Below are 22,629 nucleotides of genomic sequence, written 5' to 3' on the forward strand. Positions count from 1 at the left end.
AATTCAGGTGTTTTTTCTTTGTTATGGTAGGAATGGCCGTTTTTGAGGTCTTCTACATTCTAATTAGAAGTAGAACCTCCTTCTGCTCTTCCTTTTGAATAAATAGTTTTGAAAAAAAGTACACTGCCCTGATGGTCATTTCTTACAATTCGTATTTTTAACCTTTTTCATAGTATACAGTAGGGGTCAGCAAATCTTTTCTGAAAGGGCCAAGTAGGAAATATTTAGGCTTTGTGGACAAAGTAGCAAAATCGTGGCTATTGTGTAGATACTTATATGACCATTTATTTAAAAAAAAAATTTTTTTAACGTTTATTTATTTTTGAGACAGAGAGAGACACAGCATGAACGGGGGAGGGTCAGAGAGAGAGGGAGACACAGAATCGGAAGCAGGCTCCAGGCTCTGAGCCCAGAGCCCGACGTGGGGCTCGAACTCGCGGACCGCGAGATCGTGACCTGAGCTGAAGTCGGACGCTTAACCGACTGAGCCACCCAGGCGCCCCAATGACCATTTAAAATGTACCATTTAAAGACAGAGGTCATTCCTAGCTCATTGGCCATGAAGAAACAGATGACTATAGTTGGCCAAGTTCTGGTGTGGAGACAAGTGATAAAATAATTAGAATGTTTTGATGAATAAAAACCAAGCAAATAGCAGATACTTTCAAGAAATTCTAGGGAGTTCTTTGATACACCATCTACCATGGTATCTACAGTAGTAAGTACCAAAAATGATCGTGATCTCTCAAGACCGGGTAAACTTTTATTTAGTACAATAGAATTGCATAGTAAACTTTAGAAAAGTATTGTCAGAAATATATTTAGCCATATGAAATCTTTGTTCAAAGCTTCATTAATTCATTCTGCCCAGATATTCTACTACAATATTGGGCATTGGGCTAATGTGTTTATCTTCAGCACTGAAAATGGGTACAGTCCAATGGAAAACAGACACTGAGAGGTATAAATACAAGGTAGCAATTATAGTAGTATAGGTTTGCACAAGGTGCGTCTGTAGGGTAAGATACATGACTTTGCCTAGATGTTGGGGAAAGGTGACAGGGAAGACTTAAGAGAGAAGATGATGTTTTGCTAATTCCTGAAAAGGAATTAAGATTTTGCCAGGTAGACAGATTTTATATATCCAATAAATGTTGCCTGACAGTTATGCTTAACAACTGAAGTATTACCATATTGTTGACTTGACTCACTCAAGGTCGTTTTAGAAATGGCTTGACTCTGAGGAAAAAAAGTTAGAAACACATTCCCTCCTTATATCATTACATGCCTGTGAACACTTAAATGAGAGGTAGTAGGTAAGCAGCCTTTAGCAACTGTTTTCACAAACCACTTATCACTGGGTGACATAAAGTGATTAAGTGATATTTTAGCAAGAATAATTTAGTTCCAGCTTTCTAAAAGTTTATTGCTGTTTTTAAATCACTAAATTCTCCAGTCTCTATAATGTTTTTTTTTTAAATTATAATTATTGTAGTAAGAATGCTTCAAAGCAGAGACTTTTCTTTTTAGATTGTTTATAGATTTAATAGCTAATAAGATGAGTGAAGAGTAACCATAAGAATTTTTACTTAGGGATGGGAAGTAGAACTTAAGGGGATAAATTACACTTATGCTAAAGAACACAAGAGTATTGAGTTATTTATGTATTCACTTGTAGCATGTTAATATGCCAGTAAATCTTTTTGCAATTTCTGGAGAATTGGTTAGCTTAATGAAAAAAACAACTGATCATTTTTTATTTGCCTTTTTAAGAAAGCTCCTCTGGAGGATACATTTTACTGAATTATTGAACATAGGCTTTATTGAGTAGGTAATAAGGATTTTTAGTTTGTGGTAAACAAAAGCTAATAGAACTTTGAAGACCTAGATATTCGATTTGGTACATTATTTTCCATAGCAGGCAAACTGAAATCCTTTATAAAATTGATGCTTGATATATAACCTTATAAGAAAAAAAGTTTTATTCCTCTCTATATTTTTCTCTTAGCTTCTGTTAAGTATCAGAATACATATTGAGAACCATAAAAATATTTATATTCATATATAATAATTCCAATCCTTGGAAAGACCCAACAGAAACAACTAACCTCATAACCACATCTTTGTTAGTACCCTCCTCCCCCTAAAAGGCCTCAAAGAACTTTATAGAAATAGGGGGATGATTGGGTAAATTTTGAGTCAATAGATACTATATAGCCATTTAAAGGTAGAAATGATTAATACCATGTAGAAACTTGGAAATGTTTATCGTAACCTTTTTTTTTTTTTAAAGCAAACCTGAATACCACATTGTTCTGCCATATGATACCAAGTTGGAAAATTGGACAATGAATGCCCAGGATCCCTAGACAATGTAGACTCACTGAACACTGTTAGTACCCTATTCTGTAGGTTCCAGAATGCAGTAATTCTCTCATGTACGATGATCAGGAGAGACGGGTAAATACAAAAGGGACTGAAAGATGGCTTTCAGTAAATGGCTCTTAGTTGCAGGATTTTCTGTATGAGATGGCAACTTTAGATGTTTATATTTGAGCTTTCAGACATTTCCTGAGTCAGCACTGTGGATATAATGTTATTGACTCTCTCTTCCCCAAGATTTTACAGTGTTTGATCTTATTAATTGAGTGACTATGAATCCTAAATGTATTATGGCTTTATTTTCAGGATAAGGGAGATCTTGAAGGCATCTCGAAAATTGCAAGGTGATCCAGATTTGCCAATGTCTTTTACTTTGGCCATAGTGGAGTCCGATTCCACAATAGTCTATTATAAACTTACTGATGGATTTATGCTGCCAGACCCTCAGGTCAGTTTTGAGGCAACTATCAGTAAACAGTGGAAAAAAAAAAAGAAAATTATGACATGTTTTGAAGTGTGAATCAAGCCATTCAACTTCCTTTGCAATATGAAAATTCAAGGAAAAAATGACCTGATTTTCACACCTCAGAAAACTGGCTGTTTTGTTTAAAGTAATATGTTCCTAGGTTTCACAAAAATAATTAGATTTACTTATTCTTTGGAGAATTTCATCATTTCCTAGAGTACTTTATAAAGTCATGATATTATTTGATAATTAACTAACGTGGAATATAAAGGCTTATAAAAGTTTCAGCCAAAAGAATACATCTTTAGAAAATCTTTAGAAAATGTTAAATGGGTTGGCATTTTGATAGGAATATTTTAATAAAGTAAATATGTTGTATATGGTTTCTTTATATATTTTGTTGGTGTAATTGGGATAATTACATTAAATATCTATCTGATTTTGCTTTTAAGTTACCTTCCATACTGGGGAAAAGGTCCATCCTGATCTTTTTTTTTTTTTTTTTTTTAATTGCAGAATATTTCCCTTAGAAGATGACACCTATTCTTCCTGATGCTTACTTTGGGATTGGATTTGAGATCCGTCAACCTGATTCATCCTTTATCTCAGAGATAGTTAGGGTTGACTTAGCTGGTCCCATTCATAAGTTTTTCTTTTTGAGGAATAAAACTTTCCCAGATAGAAGAATTTTTTGTTGTTGTTCCTAGGTATAGGATAGTTGCTCTAGAACTTTCTTATCTGGAGACAGTTTAATTATAGTTATATACAAATTTAAGCTTAGGATGTGTTCAGAGGGGTAGAACACATGTGTTTCTTCTGTCTCCCCCACTCATAGCTGCCTCACTGTTCGTTGCCGCCACTGCTTACACGTTGTTGAGACTGTCACCTTTTTCTTATTCAACGCACTTAGTGCCTTTTGGCCACTACAGCTAGCCTGGAATGGCATTTCATGGACACCTTGACATCTGGAGAGTTTGCTCAGTTTACTTTTAAATCCCCAAGTTTTCTTCCAGTTGGTTTTTATGTGGCAATTACTGTTGACTTTACACCAAAAGTAAAAATATGCTCATTCCAACCGTAAAAGTACATGCACAGGTGGATTAATAGGGACCAGAGAAGTGCTACCTATGAAAGTACGGGGCCTTGCTTTCCATTCTTATTACCACTGCCATTATTGTATCCTGGCTAGAATGTTAGAGAGATGGTGAGGGACAGTGCCAGCCATAGAAACATCTTTGTTAAGTAGACCCAGTTATTCCACTTTTGTTTAATACCTCCCAATTATGTTGCCTAGAGTATACAAAATTATATGCACAAAGATATTCTAAGTGGTATTAGTTGTAATAACCCAAATTGTAAACCACTTAAAAGTTTAAGGCAGCGGTCAGCAAACTTTTACTGTAAATGGCCAGAAGGGAAATATTTTAGGCTTTGCAGACCATATAGTCTCTCTTAAAACTTCTCAAATGTGCTCTTTGTAGTACAAAAATAACCATAGACAGTATGTAAGTAAGTGGGCGTGGCTGTGTTCCAATAAAACTTTATTTACAAATGTAGAGCCATAGTTTGCCAACCTCTGGTATAGGGAAATAGTCATTAAACAGATACAGATAGCCAATATATCCGATGAGTGGTACGTTATGTACTCATTAAACATTAGTAGTGAATATAATGAAAAACATGAGAAAATATATAATTAATGAAACAAGATATGGAAGTGTATGAATGGGTAGGACCATGGATGTAAATAACACACCAAGCATATAAAGAAAGGGTGACAAATTACTAACTGCACTTACAGTAGGGTGACAGAGCAATAAATGGATGACTTTGTCTTCTGTTTTTCTTGTATCACTTTTATAATAACAATGTTTTAAAATAAAATATCTTGAGATCAATATTAGTCATCTATCATTGCATAATAATAGTACCACAAACTTAGCAACTTACAATAACATACATTTAATATCTCAAAGTTGGGTTCTTTGTAAGGCTGCATTCAGGCCAGTCTCATCTGAGGCTTGACTGGGCAAGGCTTCCTTGCCTTCCTCGTGTGGTTGTTAGCAGCTTTCGATTCCCTGTGGGCTGTTGGACTGATGGTCTCAGTCCCTAGTGGGCTGCTGGCAAGAGGCCACCCTCAGCTCTTTGCCACATGGGCCTTGCCAGCACAGCTGGTTGTTTTCCTCAAAGCCAGCAAGGGAGAAAGTCTCAGCAAGATGGATCTCATAATTTTACCATGTAATCAGTGTAATGTTACAATAAATCCTGTCACGTTGGGCATGTTCTGATGGTGAGAAGCAAGTCACAGCTAACTACACTAAAAGACAACAGGAGCAAGAATGCAAAAGTGGCAAAAAGGAGGAACGTTATAAAATAGTGTAAAGCATCGTTCTTGGTCTGTAGTCATTCCTGACTACTTTCCTTTGATGATATTTGAATTTCACTTTTATTCTTGATGGAAAGTCTTGACAACTCCTTCAGACTCCCTCTGCTTTCCCAGAAGGTCTGAAAATGCACCCGTTCAAAACAATGTGTGTTTCTGTGACTCCAGTTGGCAATTTGTAGACCTAAGGATCCTAAGTTTATGATCTATTCTTAGGGTCTCTACCACTTGATTCCGTTTGAGCCTTCTTGTCACAGTGCTACAAAAAAAGTCTGCATTTTCAGAAAGAAATGTGAGGCTTAATGAATGTTAGATTTTTTTGTCAGATCTGGTAACCAGTGAGCTCTTAGGTGTCCACAAGACCAGAAGTATCTTCTGGGGTTAACTCAAAGGAGCATTCCCACAGAAACCTTTCAAACTAGGCCTTGATCATTATAATAGAGGATGGCTTCTCTATTTCAGAATGTCCCCTTCACCAAAGGGGTACAAAGGTTGTACTTCAAAGACTCTTCTATCCAAAGCCTGCCAGATACCTGCTAACATGAATAATGGTTGAGAACAGTTTGGAAAGGGAGACAACCCAGATGTGTCAGTCCCATTTGACTGAGAAACTAGGTAAAGGGTTTTCTTCTGTATGATCAAATTAACTGTGTGATTGCAGCCGCTTTCTCTTGTTAGATTTTGGGCCCCGTAAGAACACAGCAAGGAACCGTGTCTTTTTTTCTTTTACATTTGTGTATCTCATCTCCTTCCATAAACTCGCATGTACTAGGCTCTCCGTAAATATTTAGTGAAAAATGAATGCAGATTGTAGACTAGTTTAATTATAGAGAGGCTTACTTTTTTGCCTCAAGGCAAACTAAAGGGATCCGTTTGGACACCAGAGGGCAGTGCTCAATAAGCACCAAATTTTCAGGCGCTGGGAGTAGGTTGGCTTCAGAAGTGGTGCTCTTGAAAATTTCTTTTCAATCTGTGGGGAGTAGACATAAATAAAAAATATAAATAAGTTTTACGTGCTTACATCCCCCCTTTTCCTTTCTGGCCTGCCTGTAAAATTATACTCTACTGACATTAAATATGTGACTTGATTCACGCTTTGTGCAAAATGTAGATCTATATTGAAAAATAAAAGCTTGTTTGGGGCAAGGGTGGGGAGGTGGGTGTTTTTCCTAGACTATGGTTTTATTCATAACCATATGAAGTGACACATTTCCTTTTTTCCTTGCAAAAGCCTAATTTATTAAGTAAACTTCAAGGTCCCATCACATAGCAAGAGACCCCAGCTCTGAAACACTCACTGAACTGGCTTATAATGTTGGTAAAAGACATAAATTGCTGCCCTAATAAACACAGACTTTCCCTATAAGAGGGTGCTCTCTATGTGGGAGCAGGAACGGGGAAAGGGCATTGCTGACTTCTCTCCAGTGCTGTCTTGGCCTTTGTTCTTTGGAGTCCCTAGTCAGTGAGCCCTCTGTGCTGGGATGGATCAGTGGAATATTGGCGAATCTAGATCCAGTGACTCCAGACTAACCTATTTTGCTTTCCAGGGCGTGGGCCTCTCTAGATGAATGTGTTCCTAAAGGTGAAGAACATGAGGGCAGAGGCACTTTGGAATTCTAAGCTCTGATGAGAATAGCAATCTCTTACCAAGTTCATGTGACCTGCATTATTTTTTAACTGAAACTTTTATATGCCTGGAACCAAATGACTTAACCAAAAACTTCTGATGTGTCATCTTTTTCTGAGCATTTCTGTTCTGAACTCCTCTGTGAGGTCACGTTTTCCATTGCAGCCCCAGCAGGAAGCTTTTCACTAGTGCAGCACAGTGGGTCTTGCCAGAGCTTATAGCTACTCTATATAGAAGCCCTTTATTCCTCCACCGCACTCTGTTTACTGTGCAGAATGGTGTTATATCTGAACAGTTAGTACAATTTTCTTTTCTTTCCAGACTGATAGCTGTTCCATTCCTTACCACTCTCACTCTTGCAACCCAATCCTTTTAATGATCTTTGAATAAGAACTGCTTGTGCTCGCTAAGGACAGAGGATGGAAAAATCATGTGACTTACTGGGCAGGTGGACTTTTAAAATGTTTTGGTGGATTCTGCGAAATTGAAAGCCAGTTTAACCAAAATCAAACAAAAGTTGGCTTTTTAGGTTTCGGGGTGACTGAATGGAGGTAATATTAAGAAGTATTTCCTTAAAGTCACTCCATGCATTTATTAATTTATCTTCAGACATTAGCTGGGCTCCTTCTGTGTGTCTGCAACACTAAGGTAAATGTGGGATACAAAGGTTAATGACATATGACCTGTTCCCTCAAGGAACTCAGATAACCAATTACAACTCTCCTTAACCAAAATTCTGAAAGGATGTCCGTAAGGGAGGAATATCTGTCATGCAGTGTATGAAGTTTATGCATTTGACTTTTTTTTTTTTTAATTTTTTTTTAACATTTATTTTTGAGACAGAGAGAGACAGAGCATGAACGGGGGAGGGGCAGAGAGAGAGGGAGACACAGAATCGGAAGCAGGCTCCAGGCTCTGAGCCATCAGCCCAGAGCCCGACGCGGGGCTCGAACTCCCGGATCGTGAGATCGTGACCTGAGCTGAAGTCGGACGCTTAACCGACTGAGCCACCCAGGTGCCCCACATTTGACTTGATGGTGAAGGGGTTCAACAACTTTTGGTAAATTGAACAGTTTTCAAACAATCATTGTATGTATATTATTTGTCCCAAAGGACAGAACGTCCCAAAGGTAGCATACAAAGAGATCTTACACAGTGCACCTCTAAGGACTTACTATCTGGCCAGAGAGGAGAAAATCCATGTGTATAAGATAATCTGAGAGCATTCCAAGGCAGTATTCTATATAAAGGCTAAGTTTCAATTGCGTAGCACTTTATTTACAACCAAAGGCTTCCGTACTCTTTATTTTGATTCTCCCAGCAGAGCTGATGTTACGTACTTGTTGTTATTAACTTAGTATCCTCATTTACTAGGAGGAGAAATTAGTGCACCCAGTAGCTAAGCAATGGCTTCGTGTAGTAGTACCAAGTGAGTGGGCAGTGAGGGTGAGAACCAGGTGTCCCAACACCCAGCTCACTGTTCTTTTCAGGATGCCATGCTGCCTGTTTCTTGTGTGGTGCAGAGACATGTATTAATGTCAAAAAAAAAAAACCTCTGGGGAAGAAAAACAACTCTAGTGAGTCCTGGAGGGAGTTGGGAAGAGATTTAGGGATCACTTATATTAACTTCTTGTACTCTTGAACAAGAGTGTCAAATGTCAAGCTATTTGTGGATAATTTGGAAAACCATATTCAGAGGCAATATATTTACAAAGTTTTATTCCAGAGAATAAATACATTCATGCCCACACTGTTTTGCAGGCAAACTTAAAACAGTATTTAGTGTTAAGTGAGAAAGAGTTCAGGAATGTTCCCTGCTTGTTGGAGCTAACTTTTGTGTTGGTACAGAGTAGACTCTAGGAACTTTAAATGATCGTTTCACACTCAGTGAGAAAGGGTCTTGCACCTTAAATATCCCCCAGATCTGCTTGCTGTTGCTTGAACGCCTATTGTAATTCTACTTCTTAATCATGAAGCTTTGATCCAACTTGACAAACATTTTTCTAGTACCCCATGGGTGAGGCACAATGCTAAGATTTTGAGAGACTGTAAGCCCAAATATCTTATTATTAGATTGAACAGATAAAATTAATCAGATAAATTGCTATAAGAATTTCTAAATGTTTATTCTTAGTATCTGTACTTACTTCATTGCAAACCGGCCATATTTTATGGATACCATAAGTGTGCACACCACACTTTGAGTAGCGTGTGTTCAAGCTCAGGTGAGAAGTGATGAGAGCCCGAAGCTCAACAGGAACCCAAGTGTATGAGTCAGGATGAGCTAGATTATGATGCTGTTGGTTCACGGCCGAAGGATTTCCCGGGGTGAAATGCAAAACTGGCCCCCATACACACTGGGCAGGGAGAGAACAGAGAGAGGCAGAGCACTCCAGATTGGTAGATGGCAGTTTTAATAAGCAAGGGATCTTAAATCCAAGGCTTATCTTGGGTGGCTGCAAGATAAGTAGATCTCCTCTCCCACTCTGCGAAAATCGTAACTGGCTTCAGTCACATGTATCATTTGGATCGTTTCAACAATGCATTGCTCTGTCAAACTTGCATCCTTGAAAATGGCTTCCCTGGTGGGAATGGTGGGCAGAGTGTTCATGCCAAGGATAGGGGAGAGGGTGAGGAGCCTCTGATTACCTGGTCCAGCTCTTGGGTCAACCAGTGGTCATGCCCTCTTGATGACATGCAGTAATAACCAGTGAATTAGTTAAAAAATGTTGATTTCTTGGTCACATTACACACCCATTGGACACAGACTTGGAGTCCTTACTCTGAGAATCAGGTCAGCAGAGCCTCTGCCATCTGAAATGTTGTCGGTTCCAGCGGCCGGAAAAAAGTGTTGTAGTCTCACATATTGCAATTAACCACTTCCACCAAAAGCAACATCCCCTCTGCCCAGCTTTCATTGGCCAAAGGGTCACATGGCTGGCCAAGATCAGCCTCAAGGAGGAGAGGAAGTGCAATTCTGCCATGTTCCTGGACTGAGATAGAGAACAGCATTTCCATGTAACGGAAGGGGGAGGAGAGATAGCGACAAGGTAGGTTTAACAACTGATTGGCTGTGGAAACAGGGGAGGAGGAGGGGTTAACCTCATGCTGTTCTAAGTTCCTTGACCTGAATGTGAATGAGTTTCAGGTTGCAGTGGGAAGACGGGGACATTGCAAGAAGCACTGGACACCAGGCATCACAAAAGTGGGAAAAGGGGCAACTTAGAAGGCTGACAAGGAGAGGAGAGCTTGGAAGACACTTTCCCCACCATTCTGCTCAGGTTCTAGATTTAGAATCTGAGCTAAGAAGGGAGATATTGTAGGTATCAGGAACCTAGGATCACTGTAGACCTACTCTTCTCTTGCGATGTCTCATGGGCTGTTACACAGGATATGTTGCCTGGTCTTCTCTTTATTTCTTAAGAATGAAAAAAAAATGTGCCTACCATGTCAGGAGTATAGTTGAACCCTGTGAGAATTTTTCTGAAGGAAGCTGGTTAAGCGTGGATGTATAGATGGGGCTGGGTTTGTGACAGAGAACCCAAGGGGGCTTCTTTTCTGGGATGGATAATTATCAGGAGGAATCATGAACCTGATGTATTTGTACAGATCTAGGGAGCTGTCAGAGTGCATTAGCATGGGATGGGGAGAGAAAGTTGGGGGGTAGATAACCAGTCCTCAGGGTTTCTTATCAGTCCATGCTGCCATCTGCTGTCCTGCTCACATCACACTACAGTGACTGTGTCCCACACGATTTACCACTGTGTCCTCCCAGCCCCGGGCCACAAGATCTTTCAGTTCTGAGTCTGTCCCATCTATTCCTCTTGGGCACTTGGAAAATATTTTGTTCTGTCCCTGAACTCTATGGGCATATGGGGGTAACTTGCAGACTGTTTTGGGTCCTCTTCATCTAGATACACGTCCTCAGCCAGGCAGTCTCTGCCGTGTCCCCAAAATGCGGGGTAAGTGACCCTAAGGGCCTGGGGTCTGTGAGGCTTTCCCTGAGCCTGGAGGCAGCAGCCAGAAATGAGAGGCTGGGTGCTGGCCACAGATTGCCCTCACAAAATGAGGGATTTGCCCAGTTTCCTGGACTATCTATTGTGTCTCCTCTACACCAGGAACTCAGTCCAATGAGGTCAGGGCAGAGGAGACAAACATAAGCCTCTTTAGTGACCCATTCAAGTGTCTACCTTTTCTGCTTTTACTCTCCCTGCCATTCCCCACTCCCCACCCCCCAGTTTTATCTTATTTTAGGATTAGAAAAAAAACTATAACCATTTCCAGATCTATTTTTCTTCCAAACATACTGTTTTTACCAAGATTTCAGGTTTTGAAATTCAAAAGGCAAGAATTTGCCTCCTTTGTTCTGTAGTCTAATCCCATCCCTGAGGCAGTGTGCCAAGAAATCCTGTGTGGGAAAAGGTTCACAGGTAACAAGAATTACTGAGAAGGGAAAACATATCATTTAATATATCAAAATATTATCCTGTGACATTCACAAACAGAAGGTGTTCATTATCATTAACACACGTATTTATACTCACAAGAACTATTTAATTTTCCGAGTGTACATCTTATTTTACCCATCAAACCACATCCTACCTGTCAGTAGTGCAGTACTTGGCACAGAGTAGGAGCTCAATAAATGTTTTGTTTGATGACGTCCAAATGTTCAGAGAGGGACTGCTCATCATCCAGTCCTATTCCTGCCCATTCTAATGACAGGACATGTACTGGAAGCCTCTCTGCCCTGTGAACCCCATGTAGAAAGAGGAGCCCTAAGTTCCTTGGGGCATCAGAGATCTCATCGCATGCTATATGCTCGTGTAAACATGCTTATGCTGTGAGATCCGTTATATTTTGATCCCTTGCCTTAGTTAATTTTAGGGATCAAGATGGGGATTTCTAAACAAAATATATCTGCCTGAAAAGCTTACTTAATATTTTATTACACATTCTGTTCTATGCTAAAGCTGTTCATTTTCATTTAACCATTCTGGAGGGGAATGAAGACATGCGAACACTGCTGAATTTAGAAATCCCTCTTAGAAATGGTAATTTCCTACTCAACTATAAAATTATGGTGATGATACTTCTGTTGATGATTTTAGAGGGGGATACTGCAGTTTTAAATGCTTTTTTTTTAACATTCATTTTTGAGAGAGAGAGACAGGGCATGAGCAGGGGAGGGGCAGAGAGAGAGGAAGACACAGAATCTGAAGCAGGCTCCAGGCTCCGAGCTGTCAGCACAGAGCCCAATGAGGGGCTCGAACCCACAAACTGTGAGATCATGACCTGAGCTGAAGTCAGATGCTTAACGGACTAAGCCACCCAGGCGCCCCTGTGATTTTATAAAGGGGCGAAAACTGGTTACCTCTTCTCTCATCCCCTATTAGAAAATCTGGTTCCTGTAAATATAATCACGTAGGTGTGCTTTTCCTGGACTGTACGTTGTAATCTTAATCCTTCGGGCTTAAATGAGTATAATTCCTCCACTTTGGGCCTTGCCATTGCACTTCTGCCAGATGAAGGCATCAGTGCAGGCACTACCTGAGATACGGTCTGTCTCTGCATTTTGGTGCACCTGTAGTTGAGAAGTCTGGCTGCATGGACCCCGTGTCATCAATACCTACATCACTTGCTCCCACCTCTGCCCATTTTTTAAAAAACGCCCTCCATTCTGGGCTTTAGATAATCCATCATCAGAAATGTGCTCCTTTGAATTTTTGAGGCTCAGGAGGATTGGAAGGCAGAGCTGACTTCAGACCATCCAGTGGGAGATGGTGATGTGGGAGGGTTACGTAATCTCCTTGAGCCTCAGTTTTCTCATCTGGAAAATGATGGACAAAGTATGTCCTTCTAGGTTGTGTTTTCCTCACACATTGAGAGGATTGTGTGGGGATAAGGGGAGCCTGATGCATAATAAGCTATCAGTGTTCCTCACCCACCCCCCTTTGCAGTCTCCAAGCCTTCCCATTGAGGTGCACCTTGCCACCTTAGGAGGGAATACATGATAACCAGTTGAGGGCCAGGTTCCAAGAAATGGAACCTAGATGTGCAGGAGGGTAAGAAGGAGGTACCAGATAAAGTAAGAAGACAGTAAAGATAAACTCTGTCTTTGGAAATTTTTATCAGCCCTAACCCTGCTGCTGCTGTAGCTGCTGCTGCTGCTGATGGTGATGACAACGACAATTATGATGATGATGATAAAATTTTTTGGTCCCATTTTGGGAACCCCTTTGAACTTAGATAAATTGCACAGGAATAAGACTCGCTATGTAGCTGGAAGCTTACAAGTAAGGGAAATTTCCACTGCAAGGAAATTGTATCGGGACAATTCATGGAGTTTCAAACAACCAAGTTAAACTTAGCTCAACACAGCACAAAAGCACATTGAAAAATTCCCTCTAAAGAGAAACTGGACTGTTCAGGGTGGGTTTAAGTCATGGGACCTGGCATGGAGCCTTCTGTTGATGGTGAGGATTGGGCCTCTTCTGAAGGGATGAATAAGTAAAGAAACATGAAATAATAGCTAACAACATATCTATATAGCATGCTTACATTAGAGTGCAGGATGTAGGGTGTATTTTGCTCCCTTCTGTGTTCCCAAAGCTTGTAGGAAGGACAGTGCCTGACACATAGTGAGGGTTCCAAAAATATTTGTGGCAGGAAATAAAAAATGAATACATCTAAAATAACGTCAAGTGATGGTAATACTTGAAGAAAGTAAAGCAGAATAAGAGAACAGAGTGCAACGAGAATGCAACCTCAGGTGGGATATCAGGAATGGCTTTTCTCTGCAGACAGCATTGGAGCGGAGACCAGAATGCAGTGAAGGAATGAGCCCAGCGAGTAACTGGGAGATTAGCCTTATAGACAAAGGGAGAGCAAGTGCAAATGTCCTGAAGTGAGATCATGATGGATTTTGCATTTCTAATAAGCTCTCAGTTGTTGCCAGTGTAGCTGGTCCACGAACCACACTTTCAGTAGCAAGTGTTCAAACTACAGCTTGACCCTGGAGTCAGTAACTAAAGTGAGGAGGTCATGGAACTGAGAAATGAGGTCACTGCATGAGAAAAAGAGGATGAAAAGCTGCATGTGCAAAATAACCCTATTTATGTAAAAAATATATGCAAAAATGGATATTAAAAATATTAATAGTGTTTTCCTCAGTGAGATCACATTTTAGGTAATTTAAATTCTCTTCTTTTTAGACTATTGCAAAATTTCTACCATGTGTATTTATCACTTTTGTATTCAGAAAAAAAATTTATTTTGGGGATGCTTGTGTGGCTCAGTTGGTTGTCCAACTCTTGATTTTGGCTCAGGTCATGATCTCATGGTTTGTGAGATCATGCCCCACATCGGGTGCTAACTAGAGCCTGCTTAGGATTCTCTATTTACTCTCTCTCTCTGCCCCTCCCCCTCACTCTCTCTTTCTCTCTCAAAATAAATAATTTTTTTTTTGGAAAGAGAGCGTGAGCAGGGCAGAGATGCAGAGGGAGAGAGAGAGAGAGAGAGAGGAGAATCCCAAGCAGTCTCCGTGCTCAGTGCAGAACCTGACCAGGGATTGATCCCATGACCCTGGGATCATGACCTGAGCCAAAATCAAGGGTCAGTCAGTCAACTGACTGAGCCACCCAGGCGCCCGAGGGAAAAATATATATATTTATTTATTTTTATTTTTTATTTTTAAAAAATGTTTTTCAATGTTTATTTATTTTTGAGAGAGAGAGACAGATCATGAGCGGTGGAGAGAGAGAAGGAGACACAGAATCTGAAACAGGCTCCAGGTTCTGAGCTGTCAGCACAGAGCCCGACACCAGGCTTGAATTCGGGAGCAGCAAGATCATGATCTGAGCCAAGGTCAGACGATTAACCAACTGAGCCATCCAGGGGCCCCTGAAAAAATTTTATTTTTAAATTAAAAACAGGACATATGTCTTTAGTTAAAACTCTGATTTCAAAATGTACACAAAATTTTCTAAATTAAAAATATTAGTATAGACATATGAGAATTGGCTGGGGTTTGTTAGGAAAGTCTTCACAGAGGGGATGATTTTGAACCAAATCTTGATATCTAAGTAAGTGAAACCTAAGTGTGAGCTCTTAACAACTTCCTTTCTTATTTTCCTTTCCTAATGTGGGAGTGGGGAGGGTATGTGGGGTGCGAGTAGTATATTAGTTATTTCTTGCTGTGTAACAAATTATTCCAAAACTCATCTGCTGAAGACAGCTAACATTAATTACCTTACAGTTTCTGTGATTTAGAAATTTGGGACCTGCTTAACTGGGTGGCTTTGACTCAGGATCTCTCATGAAATTATCATGAAGACATTGGCTGGAACTGTCGTCCTCTGAAGGCTTGACTAGGGCTGGCCAGGGGATCCAAGATGCTTGGCAGGATGCCTCAGTACCTCGTCATGTGGAACTCTCCATAGGCCTGTGTGATTCTCTAGAAAGAGATGTGGCAGCTGGCTGCACTCAGGGTGAATGATGTGAGAGAGAGGGAATGGAGGAAAGAGAATGCCTTTTATAACACATGTGACACTTTGGCTTTATTCTATTCATTCATAGAAGCATGTCACTAAGTACAGTCCAAAATGCAGGGGAGAAAAATGAGAGTTTACCTTTTGAAAGGAGGCTGTGCATATATTTTTAAACCACCACAGGTGGAATGGGCTGTGATAGTTCAAGGGTATTCTAATTTTCATTTAAAATGAACTGTATAAGATTATAGAACACGGTGGCCTGCTTTGTTAGTCATTTGGCATGCCTGATGTTAGCAGAGTACCAGGTGGAAAAGATGAAGGGTAGAAAGACGTGGTGAGGAAAACATCTAGAAGATAATGTGAACCACAATGTAATTTTAAGTTTTCTAGTAGCCACATTGGAAGATATCAAAAGAAACAGATACAATTAATTTTAATAATATGTTGCTAGCCCAGCATATGCAAAATATTCTTTTACATATACTCGATATAAAAGTTATTAATAAGATATTTTACATTCTTTTTTGTCTTACTAGCCCTTTGAAATCTGATATGTATTTTATATTTTATACTTATAGCCCCCCCTCAGTTTGGATTAGCACTGTTTCAAGTGCTCAATAGCAACATGTGGTTAATGGTCACCATATTGGACAATTTAAGTCTTGAGAGCTAGGCCAGAAACCAGTCACTGAGAAAGTACTTTGGGCAGAATCCATCATGCAAATAGCGGGCCCAATAAAGGACTTAAGCTGAAGAGTAATATGATCAGACTTCCTTCTGTTTTAGAAGTCACTCTAACTGCCTATGTTTAGGACCTGGTGGGATAGAGTAGGCATGACTGGCCTAAGAGACTATTAGAATATTCTGGGGCGCCTAGGTGGCTCAGTAGGTTGGGCGTCCGACCTCGTATCAGGTCATGATCTCACGGCTCGTGAGTTCGAGCCCCATGTCAGGCTCTGTGCTGACAGCTCAGAGCCTGGAGCCTGCTTTGAATTCTGTGTCTCCCTCTGTCTCTACCCCTCCTCCGCTCATGCTCTGTCTCTCTCTGTCTCAAAAATAAATAAACATTACAAAAAATTTTTAAAAGAGACTACTGGAATATTCTGTGTGAGAGTTTGGATGAGGCTGGTTACAATGAAGATGGGGAAGAAAAGATATAGATAGCAAGGAGGTGGTTTCTAATTGGTTCAGTGATTTCTTGGATGGAGGGAAGTAGGTGGTCAGAAGAGAGAGAAGCCTAGAATGATTCCAAGGTTTGAGTGGTTGACAGGATATAAAAAGGAAACACAGGACACAACATATTTTGTCCTGGGAAGGTGGCAAAGGAAGATTACAAATGTAGATTTTGAAAAGTTTTGGTTGAAATAATTGTGCAGGCGAGAGGTAGAGATATCTCACAGACAACTGGATGGATAAATCTGGAGCTTAGCAGAAAAAAAAGAAAACAAAACCCAGCTTCAAGTAGAATCATTACAGAACTTATTAGAACCTTCTATGTAAAATTACTATGAAATTACAGAGCAGTTTGGGAAGTTCCAGGCTCTCAGTTTCTTGTTGTGGAGGCAGACTTAGCTGAGAGGAAGGAGCAGAGCTGCCTCATGTATAGGCCTCTGAGCAGTGGGCACCAGGCTGGGGGTCCTGCTTTCCTAGCCCAGTGACCTGGTTGCTTGGGAGCAGGAGAGATGCTATGGGAGCCACGCCGAGTGGTCATCTTAGAGGGAGGCAGGAGCCCCTGGGCCTAAACATTGTGTTGTGTCATTGAGGAGGAATGGAGGAAGCGAAAGTGTCCGATAAGGCATTAGAAGTTAAGAATTCCTGTCCTGGAATGTGGTCGTTTACCTCATATGTTGTCTCCACCTCTGATAGTACCTGTCCTGTGAGTGAAGTGTGACTAGTAACCTCTTCCTCTTCATGACTAGAGATGGTGCCTTAACTCAAGGGTTGCAGACTGAAATGCCTACAAGGGCCAAGCGGGGCACCTGTAGGAGTGAAGTGAATGCAGAGAGTGCACAGTGTGCTCGGCCAACGGGAGCAGCTGAGGCTCAGCTCCCGGAGATTTTCGTGAAGCGGCAGCAGGAGCCTAGTTGCCAGATATTTTGATTTTTTTTGCATGCAGATTTTTTTTGTGAACTTTTCAGACTTTTAAATATTGGATGAATTGTATTTAAGCATTGCAAACCAAACAAAATATGTCTGTGGGCTCTAATCAGCCCACAATCCACCAGTTTTTGACATCAGTCTATTTATGCCATTATATATCATGCTTGTTTGTATTTTTCTACTTAGGTTTCCTACTGTAACCACCATTGTTCATATGGGTTGTTTCTGTTTGCTTTGCTTGCTCGTTTGTTTTTATTCCCCTTCTATAATGGGTCAGACCCTATTTGTTGATTAATTTCGTATTTGGAAGGTGGACAGAGCTACAGGAGGTGCTAAGACCTTTCACTCTTTTAGGACCTAAAACAGCAGACCGTATGGAAAATGACATATTCCCCTGGCAGATTCAGGCCTCACAATTGGGGTAGGAGAGGAGTAGCTAAAGACGCAATTGGCCATGTTTTGGTGATGACTCTCCTAATAAAGTGAAGATTATTTAAAGTAGATCCGTATTTAATAACAAAATGAAACATCAAAGTCATTTATGAGGGTAGTAGGTCTTGTGATGAGAAAATGTTACGTTTTCCAGGGCTCAAAACTAAACATTTATTTTTAAAAATTGAAGGAAGAATGAAATGAAATAGAAAGTACAAGAAGAAAACAAGTGAGGGAAAATGGGAGAGAAATATGTAAGATAAAATGGATGTACTATGCATTACCCATGGATGTTATCGAGCTATGTGCTTTAAGTTTGTAGAAGAGAGGGGATGCTCTTTCATCATGCTTCTTATCCCTCCTCCCTCTTTCCTACCTATGGACAGAGTTGCTATAGATCAATGACATTCTAGGACACTGGACCATGTTTCCCAGTAAGTCCATTAAAAGATCATGGGCTGTTCATTAAAAGTTCGTGCACAATGTCCACACAAAGACTTATACACAAGTGCTCATAGCAGTTTTATTCATAATAGCCAAAACCTGGAAACAACTTGAATGTCTATCAGTAGGTGAATGGATAGATGAACTGTAGTGTATCCATACAATGGAATACTACTCAGGAATAAGAAGGAACAAAAATTATGATACACACAACAAGATGAATGACTCATGAAACATTCTGTTGAACAGAAGTCAGAGCCCAAAGAGTTCACACTATATGATTCAATTAAAAACATTTTTTAAATGTTTGTTTTTGTTTGTTTGTTTACTTATTTATTTATTTAGAGAGGAGAGTGGGGGAGGGGCAGAAAGAGAGGGAGAGAGGGCATGGAGCCCAATGCCGGGCTCAATTTCACAACCATGAGATCGTGATTTGAACCAAAATCGAGGGTTGATTAATCGACTGAGCCATCCAGGCACCCTCTATGTGACTCAATTTATATGAAACCCTTAAACCCAGGCAAATCTAATCTATGGTAACAGAAAATATATCTATGATTGCTTGGGGCTTGGGGTGGGGGCCATGGAATAAAAAAAAAGCATGAAGGAATTTTTGGTGGGGTTGGGTGATAGAAATTATCTGTATCTTGATCGTGGAGGTTACATGTGCGGTTATATGTTTCAAAACTCCTCAAACTTACACTTAAAGTAAGTATATATTGTTCTATGTGAATTATACCTCAGTACAGTTGATTTAGACAAAAAGGTCATTTACAAAGGTATAGCTCTCTCTGCTGCTCTCCGGTACCTTTCTCACCTGTGCTAAAGAAGCAGTTATTAGATCTAGCTCTCCTTTCTGCTTCCAAATGGCATAAATGGGGAGAAAGCCAGGGCCTTTCTGCTTGGGACATGTCCAGCTAACCTGTGGGTCTCACCTTGCATCATCAAGCATTTTTACCTGTTTGGTTTTCTATCTCCATTGATGGCAGATGAGATGTGGTGAAATCCTGAAGTTGGGTTTGGGCTTATGGGGAGAAAAGGTGTTCCTGCTCTGAGCATTCAGGCTTACTCAGGTGCTTGCACTAGCCCAACCTACAAAGGCTCTGCATCAATAGGTGTGTGGATAAATGGTGTAGGAGCCCAACTTCAGCTGTGAACAGGACTTACTTTGCTTTTCTTTACAATTGTTCTATAGGTAGATAGCTCCCTCAGTGGAATTTTGAAGACGGGTAGCCAAGGTTGAGGACATGATTTGCGTATTTCTAGGAACTTGGGTAAATACCATCTAAACATCATAATTATTTCTAAGATAAGTCTTCCATAGACCTACCACGCTCATTCAGGCCTCAGTACCTTTGCACATATTATGGCTTCCACCAGTCTGCCATACTCTCTGGCTGGCCAAATGCTTACTTTTCAAGGTCCAGCTTGAGTCATTGTCCCTAATCCTTTCCAGTACCAGTCTCAAAGCAGATCTATGTATTTCTTGCTACATGATACAAAAGAAGGGAAAAGGGCTTGAGTGTCATACAAGTCTGGGTTCACATCTTGACCTGCCACTTGCTATGTGACTTTGAACAAGTTATTTATCCCCTTTGAGCCCCAGTAGTGTGTGTGTGTGTGTGTGTGTGTGTGTGTGTGTGTGTGTAGGCACTAAGGCTTAGTGATATATTTATGTATTTTTTATCTCTAAAATAATGATAATTCCTACTTTTTAGCATTGTTGTACATATTAGATGAGATAATTAAAGTATATAATTTGCAAAATGAAGATGCGTAATATATTCTAGCTATGATGATTATTAGACTCTGGTGGCAATAACACCTATAAGGCTGTTCTTGCATATAGGTGTGGACATGTGACATGGAAACAATAGAATATGACTGCTGTGTGTCACTCCTGGAGTGAGAATTTTAGGAGAGGGTATGTACCTTCTCCACCATCTCTGTCACCAGCAACACCTACTTTGCAAGGAACAAGCTTATTTTATGTTAGGTCCCTGACATCCTAGGGTTTATTTATTATATCAAGCTAGTGTTAATTACTCCAGTGAATTTAGAAATTGGAACTTTGAGGTGAGGGGTTAATGGCAGAGAAACCTAAAATACATTGTGTTGACTGTAGTTGGATAGTGGGTGGCTCAGACACTGATATGGAAGGCTGGGAAGATGGAGACCCATGGAAGAGAGGGCAAAGAATTTGGTAAATCTGTTGCTGGTGATAATTTATAAGGTAGGCCAGGTGCCAGACAAGCTTTTTGTCTCCAGATCCTGGTTGTCACTTACTGTGCTTAGTGAGATAGATATGCTCAGGCAAGATTTGGTGTGTTTGAGAATGAAATGAAAAGGGATTAGATACAGTCCAAAAATGTGATGCTTTTCTGGGACTGGAAAAGAAAATACTTATTGACCCCAACTAGTCAAAGATATGCCTGAAAAAGGCTTTGAGCAACAGAGGTCCACTTAAAAATCGCAGTTTAGTAGATGCCATGTTAGCCTCCAGAAAGGTTATAAAATAACTAGGGATTGTTCTCTACCCTCAAAGAGTTTATAATTTACTAAAAAATTTTTTAAAAAGACATGTACAAATAACTGTGGTGGGAGACAGTTAATTATCACAGCATGCTGCTTTAAATAATGGAAGAATTACAACCTTCTGGAAGAGCCCAGAGTAGGGTTCTCATGGGGAATGAGGAGCTTGGACCTTGGTAACGTATCAAACCTTCAGACCCATGAATGAATGAACCTCAGTTATCTTTCAAACTCATTTTCATCTTTTTGAAATGTGAGGGTTCAAATTTGGTCTGTGGGGTAGTAGCATTGAGGCGATGCCTCCAGCAAGCCCATGACTTCTCCATTGATGTTCTTTCCTGACTTTACAAGTCATTTGGACTAAAACTTGAAGAGGTTCCCCCTCTTCAAGTCTCATTTCCGTAAAGGCAGAAGAGGACCCTGTTTGCCCCATCCTTTTTCAACTGCCCCAAGAGTATGAGATGCCCCAGACTTTAAAGCACACAGATTGCTTGTTTTTATTTTCTCTTGTTTTCTAATAGTCATTCTCTGGGCAAAGAAAGAGAATTTGCAGCTTCTTATTGTTTCCCGGCATGAGTCTAGTACCTTGTTAGCTTGTTTTTATTGTCTCTTTGGCTCTGCAAGGCATTTATCTAAATATAGAATGGTACAACACTATGGACAGGATTGGAATAAGATAAAATTCTTTCCAATCAATTCCCTTGCATTTTCTAGTGAACAGTAGGTACTGTTCTTTTCTCCGAGTGGCAAGAGTGGGCAGCAAAAAGAAATTATATTGAGCTGTGGCACTTTCCACCCCAGAAGTCAATCACTCCAAGACCTTCCAAGGTAGGAAGTCCAGAGTGGTCAATGCTCTGGACGCTGGCTCTCCTGTGACCTTAGGCAAACCACACAATGATGGTCAGCAGCACATACCTGCCCATTGGGGCAATGTATGGAAGGGGCACAGGTATCAACAGTCCCAGACTGGATCTCTTGCCTGGCCACTTATTTCAGTGGGACCTTGTGTAAACTAGTCAACCCCATCTATAAAATTGGTGATCCTAATGAAACCTATCTCTAGAGTTCTTATGGGGGTTAAATGAGATGGATATATGTAAATTATTCAGTAGATTTTCAAGAAATGGTAGCTATTATGTTTTGTAGCCTGATATTTTATAGCATTAATGTTTCAAATGAGACCATATCTTTAATTTTGTTTCTGGGAGAAATAATCTATATAAATTTATTTATGATATTAATAAAAAGCAGCTCTCACCTACCTTATGAATCAGATACAAGTCTCTTATTCCCTTCATTCTGATGAGAGGGTTTCATTACTGGAGGCAGTGCCGTATAGTGGTTAGAGCAGGGACTCTGGCACTAGTGTTTGGGGCTCGAATCCTAGTGTGTGATCTTGAGCAAGTGGCTTAACTTCTCTGGGACATAATCCTTTATCTGCAATTCAAAAATGATACTTTCATGTGCATTACCACACAGTATAGATCTTCCTATTTTTGGTGCAGAAATATTGTGACTGAGTCTAGAGGACTCCCTTAGACCCTGATGGGGCTTCTGCCATATATGTTACGTGCATCCTGTTATCTTTATGAAATCTGAATTCTGAATTCCAAAACTCATCTGGTTCCAAGGGTTTTGGATAAGAGAACTGTGATACACCCTCCTAAGATTATTTTGAGTTACATTAACTTCATGTGAGCCCCTTGGAGCCTGATTAGCTATTACTGTCATCCTTGGAACAATCCTTTGAGAGAGTAATTATTATCCCGTT

The 22,629-nt window shown here is 40.2% G+C and overlaps 1 protein-coding gene across 1 annotated transcript in view; it reads left to right on the forward strand.

Annotated features, from left to right (window-relative positions):
- Window positions 1-4,746, forward strand: part of TSEN15 (tRNA splicing endonuclease subunit 15) — a 30,543-nt gene extending 25,797 nt beyond the window's left edge. Inside the window, exons 4-5 of the mRNA XM_025921069.2 lie at window positions 2,689-2,830; window positions 3,365-4,746. Coding sequence (XP_025776854.2) covers window positions 2,689-2,830; window positions 3,365-3,385 — 163 coding nt within the window. The 3' untranslated portion in view covers window positions 3,386-4,746. The remainder of the gene's footprint in view (window positions 1-2,688; window positions 2,831-3,364) is intronic.
- Window positions 4,747-22,629: the final 17,883 nt, after the last annotated feature.

The sequence above is a fragment of the Puma concolor genome, chromosome E4, assembly GCF_028749965.1.
Source record: "Puma concolor isolate L17-30 chromosome E4, mPumCon1.1.hap2, whole genome shotgun sequence".
In the NCBI taxonomy this organism is placed as follows: Eukaryota; Metazoa; Chordata; class Mammalia; order Carnivora; family Felidae; genus Puma; species Puma concolor.